This window comes from Biomphalaria glabrata, chromosome 8 (assembly GCF_947242115.1).
Source record: "Biomphalaria glabrata chromosome 8, xgBioGlab47.1, whole genome shotgun sequence".
In the NCBI taxonomy this organism is placed as follows: Eukaryota; Metazoa; Mollusca; class Gastropoda; family Planorbidae; genus Biomphalaria; species Biomphalaria glabrata.
Genome location: NC_074718.1, coordinates 28,538,335 through 28,550,462, shown reverse-complemented (window position 1 = coordinate 28,550,462; position 12,128 = coordinate 28,538,335). Strand labels below are relative to the sequence as shown.

The window sequence follows — 12,128 nt, the reverse complement described above, 5'->3', positions numbered from 1 at the left end:
GGACTTAAACATACATCTTAGTTCCCATACCAAGCTTCAACTTAACCTACATCTTAGTTCCCATACCAAGCTTGAACCAAATAAGATGCTTAGACATAATAACATATACAATTTATCTTACAACTAAACTTAAAACTCGATCTCTTGTAATAAATCTCAAACCACACAATACCTATTCAAAAATACAGAATAAACCAAAGAGTGACTTCTAAATACGTAGTATAAACCTTTAAAGTTCTGGTCTATGGCTTTGAGTTTAAGAGGTGAAGCACAATATAGTTTCTATAAAAACGAGCGATAAGCAGTTATTCTATTATACACCTTTCTAGACTCCAGATGAGATAGTATGTCACTAAGGCATTTTATATGGATGGCACATTTAAAGTTCAATACAGACTGGGGCCATGGCCAGATCGCCATCAAAGCTAACGTCATTGGGAATGATTTACCTAAAATTCAGGGGAAAAAAAAGACTATGCCCCCACTTCTGTCCAAAGGTCTCATGATTATGCCCAGATTATTCTCTAAATCAAAGGCTTATAGACTCAGAAATCTTAGCAATTACATTACATGATATGGTTTACATCGCATGCTATGACTGTATTAGTATTCTTTACTTTGTACTTGCTTGATTGGAGAACGACTATTGCTGGGAGGATTTGTACATTCATTTTCTTAGGATGTACTTTAAAACAAACAATATTACATTATTTAAAAAACTGTACATTGTAATCGATCACATTACAACCATAGTGGCCCACTCTGTTAATTTGGAATCTCTCATTTCTGTGAGAAAAAAAGAATAACATGGGAAAAAAATGGTGAAATGAAAACACATGAAAGATCGTCTCAAAATGTTTTAATTGGTTTACCTTGATATCAAGTGTTATCAAAAGACAATACAGAAGAAAAACAAAAACAACAAAGGTTTGGTCTTCAAATGATGTTAACACACGGAACAAGGGAGCTAATTGCCTTCAAATCTATGTACATACACGTAAAAAGAAATGTATTGTTATGTCAGTCAGGCTGTGGTAGTAGGCAGTTGAACAACACAACAAAATACACCCAGAGAATTGGAAGAGATTCTGGTAGAGTAATAAAGTCAAACAAAGATTATATATTTTACTGGCAAAGTGCGAAATCCTGGAGTTTTCAACAAAAGTAGGAAATGACGGTCAGGCATGAAAATGATAATTTGCCTAGATCGAACTCGTTTGTTTTTATTTACACATCACCATTCAGTCGATTCGATCTAGCCACATGGATATTTCTTGGTAGTCATATCAACCTTGATCACATGCCATTTTCTTCCATCTTCCATGCAACACAGTATGAAACATATTCTGTATTAACAATTAATAAAGTCATAAAGTTGTACACAGCAAACAAACTTAGACAGCCGTAATTAAAAACGAACACCACACTTTTAAAACATGACATTTTTCATATTACTGGTGAATTAAAATATTATTTCAAGAAACATAGGTTATTAAATCAAATAATCTATATTTCACAACTAAAAATAAATTTCACACTTTGTTTGAAGCTGTTTTAGCCATTTTATAGAAAACTTATGCATCTTATAGAGTGCCCGATTTCGTACTTTGCCGGTAACTTATGCATTGCTATTTCCTATTGTTACAATCCAATATATATTTACACAGAAAAATTGTCACAATAAATGCATTATTTTTTATGAATCACATCTCCCAGAATTCTATGTCAAACATTCTCTATTGAAAACAATTTGCATTAAGTCACGTGGTCATAGAAACAAAAACATTTATACTGACATAGCTTTTAAAATAAGTTTCTCATTTTATCCGTTTCCAAGGTAACAGTACGACTGTAAGTTTGTAAGCTTGAAGTAGGTAAAAGGTATCGCTTTCAGACTTTCAAATTTATAGGGCAGGTGATGTAAAGATCATTAATTGCTATGGTCGACAGTTGAAAGAACAATGACCTACTGCTTTTACTTTCCCCAACTAATGCCAGGTACCTATAAGAGTTGGCTGAGTCGGGAGATGGGAACCTAAAAATCCCAAAGTTTCAAGAAATTTGATAGTTAATGTTTATCTTTGGGAAAAAATACTAACTACTTGTAATTGGTTACCCAGTGAAAACTCTGGTTTGACATTTGACATATAATTTTCAAAATATAGAAATGATCTAGTCAGCTTAAAATTAAATTGAGATATTTTGAACACGCTTCCAGCGGGTATTCCCGCACTCGACTCCAATGTTTCTTTGTAATCAGTAAAGAGTCCAATAAATAGCTTGCCATGAACATTTTAGCGCACTGTCTTATTTAGAAATGAGATGGGCTATAATAGAAGAACTCGACCGTGCTAGCTCACTGGAAATACTCCTTGCAGTAGTGAAGAATTACACAATAAATACATAAAAAAAAATGATAGAGCACCATCAGCTGTATAAAGGAAGCATTGATTTTAAAAATCTATTATTTATGTTACTTGTTTTATTTTCTAAATCCCACACACCCACATAAATACTGACACGCACACACAGAAGTTTATGGCTAGTACTGAGCTTAACATTTGATGAGTGCATCGGTAGAGGGTTAGGGTTAGGTTTAGGTTTAGCTCTTAGTTCAACCTTGTATTCCTTGAACAATACATCAGAGCCTTCACATTTTCTTCAAATCAAACAAACATTCAGGTATGTTGTGATAGTAAATGTTACTGTTTTGTCTGACCCGTAACGTTGTTGTAACCCAGTAACATGGGTTGACATGTCGCTATAAGAAGGGGGATGATGAACGCCTTATAGACCAATAGATTGGGACGATCTAGAAGAAAAACGTTATCATGTACACAGACAAGAAAGTGTTTGCTAGTGTCGACTAGTGCTGCTATAACATAGTCCATACACTTTTCTTATTCAAGTTATTTCAACCTTTCAGGAAAGAAAGTTAAAAAAAAGTAATAAAAAGAAACATTTGGGACAATGATTTAAAGACATACATGAATAGATAATGGTAATCGCCTGTTAAAAGAAAGAACGCCCCTCCTAATGATTGAAATCAAATCAATTTTCATTTTTTACACACATACACACACACACTCGCAGAGAGAGAGAGAGAGAGAGAGAGAGAGAGAGAGAGAGAGAGAGAGAGAGAGAGAGAGAGAGAGAGAGAGAGAGATGTATTGCTTTATAATGAAGTTATCACATGTTTTTTTTTTTAAGTTAATTAAAACTTACAAAGACACCTGATGCTGAGATTTACCTGGAAGTTAGTACTTCAAAAAAAAAAAATCTTTAAAGGCTGAAGCCTGGCCAAATTAATGAAGACTTTAGGAAGTTCCCGAAACAAAAAAAAAGATAAACCTCTAATGGAACAAAAAAAAAGGAAAGTGTTCCCTGTTCCTTTGATGCGGTTAACTTGCAAGACAATTATTTATACAACTACTGGTCTGGTCAGTGCGAGAGGTGTAAGGAGGAGACTAATAGCGCAGAGGTAGGAGGGCGAGGAAGGGGCGCCGATATCATGGTAGGTCTTAATTGATGTCCTCCCCAAATGTTTTTCATTTGACGCGAGAGGTGAGAAAGTTGAAGACAAATCACCACCAGGGGGCGTACAACTTGGAGGAAATGAAATTTGCGCGTGCTAAATAATCTTTATTTACTAACAGGAAACGTTGCTTTGTATGACCAACCGTTGGAGTCTTACAATGAAGAATGAAGGACATGTCGAGCAAGTTAACCAACTTAGTAAAAAGTTGAACTATTTGATTGCACATGCTAGTATTACACAAGAAAATGACCTTTAATAGAAATATTTTAATTCATATATTTAATATACAATAATTATTCCAAAGACAATAATCCATTGGAATAATCATTTTAAAATATTTAAAAATTGAAATTAAATTACCGAAATAAATTAAAGCTTTTCATGGCATGTTTTGTAATAATATTACAACAAACTTAAAGAGGTCCGGCTTAAATCAGATGACGAAATGGAAAAAAATATTATTGCATGGAAATAATTTTAGTCTCGATTTTACAACGAGCTATTCAGCAGTCTAAATATAGAACTACAGTCATGTGACTTGTGCCACTAATCTATAAACTCAAAACAAACATGCACATACACACTCTACTATTTCTTATAAAAAAAAAAGAAGTTCCAAACAAGTGAAGGTTATCCTCAAGGTTCCAGCCAACATTAGCTAGACATAACATCACTGGACGCATTATTATACTGAAACTACTTTGACTAAAACCTAATTAAATGAATCCTGCTGTAATGAAGAACATAGTGACCAACAAGCAATGAAACACTCACGCAAGTAGCCATTCTCACATTCCATAAGCAGTGAAAAAAACCCACTAAACCAACAAATCAAATAGTAGATATTAGTGATCGAGGCCATGACTACAACCAGAGCGGTGTTAGGTAGAAACAGAATTCCGCAAAGTTGACAGAAGATAGATTACAATATAACAGTTATTATTGGTGGGACTCAACTTGACACCGAACCTTTACGCCAATGAGTCAAACCAAGTTATGCGAGGTAGAAACATTTGATTTATATTGAAATAATATTGCACAGAGATGGTTCCAAGGTTCCCTTGAGTAGGAGCACCTCTTACCATTGTGTACTAACTCGGCTTGTAAATGAAATCCTTAACACAAACAAATGGAGACCGGCTTACACACTAACACACCACAAAAATTGATTTTTGATTTGAAGATGCTCCTCTAACCCTGACCGTAATCCTAAAACTAACCTTAATCTGCTGACTCCAGACAACTCCCCATAAAAATAGCCAAAATAGTAGATAGCCTAGTTTTGGAAATTGGTTTATATAAGAATAGAACAACGCATCAAAAACAAAACAAAAGTCACCCGGGGACAGGATGTGACAGCTAACAAAGTTTGATAAGAGGTCCGCATGACATAAGGCCCAAAGTTTGCTACACTATGTCCAGTAGGTCTGAAGTCTTTCAAGCTTGTCAAATACCATTGTAGCATAAAAGCACTAGCACCAGCCCGGCTGCCTCCTGTAGCCCCAAAATGTATACAAACTCGCAAGAAGAAGACAAAATGTTCACAAACTGCAACAAAGACACAAATCGAGCGAGACTCTCTATACAGGCATTCTTATAGTGAACAACAGAAAGAACACATGAGCATACCAATGAGGGCGCCAATGCTAGAATATAACAAACACATTTTGGGGTCGAACAGATTCTAACATACTATACAAATAGTATGAGATAGATATACTTCAAGATATACATTTTTGTTCAGCCCTTTAGTTCTGTGCGATAAGACGTATACGTTCATTCAACACATAGACCTGATCATTAGTGGAACTAATACTGAACATTCAAGGTAGAAATACATTATTGACAGATGTATTTTTCTAACATACACAGATTTTTCCTTCCTCTTAAAGAAAGGGTTAAATTCCATTTTCCTAAAGCAACCACTACAGAGTTAAACAGTTTGAAGGGGGCTCACTTATATGGGCTCGACGTGGTCCATTGAATTGATCTAACAATGAAAATGAAAGCATCACATTTGTACGGGCTGTTGCTAGATAATCTTATCGTCTGAGAATCCTAGAAAAGAATGCAGAAAGTACTTAAGGTACACTAGTTCACAATTTGAGAGTTAAAAAAAAGAAAAGGAGGAGGGGGGCTACTAAACATTGCATGCAATAGAAAATAAACTGACGTCAGACTTTAGAGGTAAAGGAAAAAAATGGATTTGTGTGGAGTCTATGTATTGGATATTTTCCTACTAGGAGGCCAATCTTGCTAACTACTGTCAAAGAACGCAAACTTCAAATCTACTGCCATATTACAAGGTCCTCAGAGCTATCAGAGACCTTCCTTCAGGGAACAGTGCCAGACAAAATATGAAGAAGCAGACAGAGAAAACGATCGGAAGACAACATAAAAGAATGGACAGGCAAGTCATCAGGAGAAATTCTATCAAAGGCAAAGGACAAAGAGGAATGGAGAAAGACGGGAAACAGATTCTGTGTGGTGCCCCACCGGTTCAGCAGAAGGGATAAGTGAAAGTAAACTCGATGCAAATCTATAAATATATTTTTTTTGGGTATACCTGCTAAACAGGAAAGAGAAAGTTCCATGGATAAACGAAGTATTTAAATGAAGAAAATAATAAATTGTTGTGTGCACTTCTCAGCAGTTTAAAATCTCTGGGCTCTTTCGTTTGTTACAGAAATTATTTTTCTTTTCAATTATTGACTTGATACTATGGCGTCCTTGACATTGTACGTTTTGTCTATTTATTTGCAAATCTCTCCCGATCTTCTTCTTTCATTACTTTAGGTTCCACTGTATGGCCACCACATTTCTTCATATTGCTCTATCCACCTTTTCTCTGTTATTTAATTTTTTTTTTTTGTTTAGTTTTTATTTATTGAACGAGATCGAACAAATAAAAATGTTAACAGCAGGCCAGTAGGATTAGCTTGTACTGTAAAAAAAAAAACTTATGGGGGGGGTGAGTGTTGGGTGTATTTAGAGGTTCAGCGTCTGCTCAAGGGCCACCTGGATCAAGTCAAAGCTAAGACAAGCCACGGAACAGTTTATGTTCATGAGAAAACCAATTGCAGAGTGAAAAGAAAAATACATTCCTCTATGCCAGTATATAATGTACTGCTTTACACATCAACTATTTATTTCAAATTCTTCTAATTGGTTAGCAAAACTCTTCGGAGACGGGGGGGGGGGGGAATCCGTGGAAATTGGAACCTAGAAACTGAACGGGAATTTTGAAAACGGCTCCAACGATTTTCCTAGAAATTTGGCAATTTATATACATTTTTGACGAAAAAAAAAACAAACAAAATTTACTAATTGGCCACAAAGTGAAAACTCTGGTTTGACCGCTATAATTTTTCAAAATATAATTCGACTTCAATGTTTCTTTGAATTCAGTAAAGAGTTGAATAAAGAATTAGACCTTCTTAAACATTTGGTGCAATATCTTGTGTAGACATGAGCTGCACTGATATAGACAAAATTGATTGTGCAAAGCTCACTGGACTCATTGAAATATTCAAGAATGACAAGAAATAAATAAAATGAGAAATTATAGATCATCATCTAAAAAAACTGTTTTGTATGTTACTTGTTTGATATATGTTTACTTAAACACATCAAATTTACTCACTGGCTTGCTTACCGTAGTAATGACAATATAAACAATTAGTTACATCTACAATTTATCAGCTATACCACTCTCTCTCTCCGTGTCTTCCACTGAACTAGACAACACTACAATGAAAACAATGAATTATTGTTCTGGAAACAACAACACCCGAATAATTAGAAGGCATCACAATGCTACCATCACAGCAAATAGTTCTAACAAGGTCATAGGTCAGAATCAAGGAAATGAAAACAATGAGATATAAGCAGTACTCCACAAGCGAATGAATGCTAAAAATAACATTTGTAATTACCATTATTAGTAACACATACAGAGATAGCAGTAACAATTACTAGTTGACTGAATACGACTAGAAAGAAGTAAAAAAAATATACATACAAAATATATAAGAGTTATCTAGGACCTGTCCTAATAAAAACTTCTTTTATTTCAAAGCATCTAATCATGCAGAAAATGAAAAGTCAATTATTTCTAATCTAAATCGACAACATCAGATGTGCAGAAACAATTGTTTTCTTTGCAAAGCGTGCATCTACGAATACTGTTCAATATTGCGTCACTTAAAAATAAAAAGGACATTAAAACATAAAAGTGCCAAAATGGGGGGGGGGGATATTTTCAAATAATATTAGACATATAACACTAACAATAAAAGAATAATAACTTCTTAAAGACGAAAAAGAAACAAACAAATATACAAATATTTTACCTAGTAACATTAACCATCCGAAGTGTTATTACCATACGATTGTAACACAATAACTAGTTGCTAATTTATTGCTAGTTCGGTCACGATCGTCAAATATAAATTACAGTGCTAGGGTTAATTGCTACACAACGCATTGTCAGTGTGAGCAATATACATTAAAAATAAAGGATATCTGCATGCTGACTGATTCTATGTGAACCAATGCCCACACTGTTCTATTCTCATGCTGACTGATTCTATGTGAACCAATGCCCACACTGTTCTATTCTCATGCTGACTGATTCTATGTGAACCAATGCCCACACTGTTCTATTCTCATGCTGACTGATTCTATGTGAACCAATGCCCACACTGTTCTATTCTCATGCTGACTGATTCTATGTGAACCAATGCCCACACTGTTCTATTCTCATGCTGACTGATTCTATGTGAACCTATGCCCACACTGTTCTATTCTCATGCTGACTGATTCTATGTAAACCAATGCCCACACTGTTGTATTCTCATGCTGACTGATTCTAAAAACCAATGCCCACACTGTTATATTCTCATGCTGACTGATTCTATGTAAACCAATGCCCACACTGTTGTATTCTCATGCTGACTGATTCTAAAAACCAATGCCCACACTGTTATATTCTCATGCTGACTGATTCTATGTAAACCAATGCCCACACTGTTGTATTCTCATGCTGACTGATTCCATGTAAACCAATGCCCACACTGTTCTATTATCATGCTGACTGATTCTATATAAACCAATGTAAAAGCTTGTATTTCAAAATCGGCTCTAACATGCTCAATCCTTGTAAAGAGAGCTATACAGAAAACAAAATACGAGGATTAACTTTAATGAAAAACACTTAATTTTTCGAGTGACATTCTCCGAACACTTATAGCTTTTCAGTGCATAATACCAAAAACATCATGTTGAATACAGTAAATCTGATATTCCAGAAAGTTCACTTAGTAGGCACTATTCCAATTTAAAGTTTTAAAAATAATGAAATATAATACAGAAAAAAAAATCAATTTGCAAAAAAATGTATAATACACTTTTTTTTCCTTTTGTTTGTGCACTCAGTACTGTTGCCCCGAGGATTCTTTTATATAGTCTGCGTTTTAACTTTAAGCCTATTACGTAACAACTTTAATGTAACGAAATTAGCCTGTAATTTAATCTGTCAATCAACACGCCAACACTAATTAAAACAAAAAGCATGGGTTTAAGAAACGAAAAATCAAAATATTATTTGTCTGTACATCTTGGATTCTATATACATAACAACACACATTGTTTTCAAAGATAATTTCTGTTCAAATGTAAACAAAATAATACTTCTGCTACTCGGTAGGCCATTGTTATTTAATAGAAAAGTAATAAAATGGCGGGAACAGCTCGTCAGAGTCGGTCTTCCTGCTCCTGCTCTGAGCTGGCTACCGAGTCAACACTAGTGCTACCCACCAAAGTCTTCCAGTAACGGAGTTTCTTACTTGTGGGTTTCGTCTGGTTCGGATTAGGGGTTTTCATCCCGTTGTTCCTGAGGATCTCCAGCAGCTCGAAGCGGAATGACGACACGTCCTGCTTCAGCTCGTTGATGTCGTCCTCGTTGACGCCTTCGCCTTTTTGAGAACCTCTCTGCTTCTGCATGATATACCTCTTGATCAAGTCTCTCATCACGGCCTGAAAGGGACCAGGGAATCACGTTAACATAATCAATTGTTACTTGAGATTTTGTTTGTCTATTTGATACAAAATTCTTTCAAACTTTTCTATGAATTGTAATCTTCTCTAGACAGAAATATTTGTTTCCTTTCCTGCTGTTAGCTTGAACTCTCTTTATGGGTAAAAGCTGGAAGGAACAATTCCTTGTATTTCAAAAACGGCTCTAACAATTTTCCCCCAAAATTGTCTGTTTATGTATATTTGGGGGAGGTGGGGAAATCACTAACAGATTGGTCACTCATTGCAAACAACTCTGGTTTGACTTTTATAATTTTCAAGAATATTTAATCATCCTAAAAATAAATTTGGCTTACATCTTTTCGCCAATGAAAATTATTTTTTTTTTACACATTACGTCACACAGCTTCAGCTGGACTTCCCGCACTTGAGCGAGACCAATCATTATAGACTCTTTGCTTTGTATTCAACAAGGAGGGTGAATAAATACAAAGACCTACATGAACATGTAGAGTAATTGTAGCGCATCATCTTATGTCCGTGTCAGCTCCAAGGATGTTTAGAAAATGTAAAACACTAGCCTAGACTAGATTCTAGATGAATGACTGTTCGCAGCTGACTGGAAAGACTTCTTGCAATCATGAAGCCTTACAAAATTGAATAGAATGAGAAATGATAGACCCCCATCACTTCAGAGAGGAGGAATGGAGAACGAAGAACACCATTTTTTTTTACATTATTTGTTTAATTTCACATAACTCTCAGAGTCCTATATGACACATTTTACAGTGACAACACATTACAGTGACAACATATTACTGTGACAACACATTACAGTGACAACACATTACTGTGACAACATATTACTGTGAAAACACATTGCAGTGACAACACATTACAGTGAAAACCCATTACAGTGACAACATATTACTGTGACAACACATTGCAGTGACAACACATTACAGTGGCAACATATTACTGTGACAACACATTACAGTGGCAACACATTACAGTGACAACCCATTACAGTGGCAACACATTACTTTGACCACAAATTGCATCAATAATGAGGCATTGTTTTGGATTCCAAAGATGAGTGCAATATTTCACGTGACTTCGCGAATCCAGTTGTGACCTGCGTATTTGAACACTTTAGCTTCAGACAGAGTCGATAAGCAGCCGGGCTCTATATACCTGTTCTTTTCGTCTTCTGCGCCTGTCTTAGGCAAGATCACCTTTGACATATCGTACAGGCAAGGTGCCTGGCCCAGTGCTGCTGTGGAATGTAATTAGTGCATCTACAGTGTCCACACCAGCCTCCAAGTTATATGTAAGATAGTCTTGCCAGCGTATGCCCTTTAAGGAGCGAAGGCACCTTTGAAAGCGTTTGAGAAGTCTTTGAGCATCCGGGTACCGGAACCCTTCAAAAGTATGGGGGGAACCACTTTTTAATAGACATTGGTTGCTGTTGGTAACTTAGTTTGGCGAAGAGAACTCATCCGTCATAGTCCAAGGGAAGCTAAAGCGTTGTTGGCATCAGCCAGACTTTCTATAAACATCATGTTACAGTGACAACACGTTACACTAAAACAAATCACTGCAACAACACTGTAAGAACACTGTAACAACACAGACAGGTCATGATCTCTACTTCAGTGAATAATAAATTATATTTGTTTTTTGTATTCTGTTTTGATCAATAATCGAGTCAATGACTACCAGGCATCAATCTCAAACTCATTGGGGCCTTTACCTTTAGTTAAAAAAACAAACTTATTATGGAGATATCAAAAGAATTAATAATAATAAGGCTAGTCTTCGAGTCCGAAGATTTATTAGGAATGTAGTATTTCCCGTGGCTACGCAGTCCCGAGCGTTGGTTTCTAATTTACCTTGTGTGAGCCACGATGGACTGAGATATATATTCATTGGCGCTTTCTGTCCCAACTTGGAGAACATCTTTAAACGTATGATGAAACTAGATAAACTGCTCATGTTCTACTCAGTGCCTGCTCCGCATCTACGTTTCTGATTTCTTTTCATTGTAGTCAATTATTTATTCCTTCTTGAATCAAGTTGTTGTAGTCTTATGAACTGAACATAAGTCTTATGAACTGAACATAATGGTTTCTCAACAGCACACCAGCCTTCTCATTGACCTAATCGAAGACCACAGTGGCCATGCTGAGGAACACTTCGGGGATGACATCCTAAGGCGAGACCGCTTGCAAAGTTGTTATTTATTGAGTTGGTGCTGTCGATGATTTGCTGTCCACAAACACACCGAGCAAACACCACAGGTTTGGATTTTGAGATTTATTACAGAACACGGCTTGACATTCCGTCTCTTGATACATTCGTTTCTTTATTAACGTCTCACTTTTTGAGCACTAAAAATGCTGAAGTACAACCTGTTTGGTTTGCATCCTAAAACGATGCAGAAGCTGGAGTGCGAAGTCTCCTCTCTGTCCGCACTGCACTGGATCGTATCGACAATTTTGAATACGAGACGATGAACTGGTTTTGACTTCTTTCATTTACAATCACAAGTTGC

At 35.9% G+C, this 12,128-nt stretch overlaps 1 protein-coding gene across 6 annotated transcripts in view; it reads right to left on the bottom strand.

Annotated features, from left to right (window-relative positions):
- The window catches only part of LOC106074945 (short transient receptor potential channel 4-like), a 276,179-nt gene that overhangs the window by 8,984 nt on the left and 255,067 nt on the right, over positions 1 to 12,128 (bottom strand). For all 6 annotated transcript variants that reach the window (XM_056037379.1, XM_056037382.1, XM_056037384.1 and 3 more), the window contains one exon: positions 9,385 to 9,574. In XM_056037379.1, coding sequence (XP_055893354.1) covers positions 9,385 to 9,574 — 190 coding nt within the window. The remainder of the gene's footprint in view (positions 1 to 9,384; positions 9,575 to 12,128) is intronic.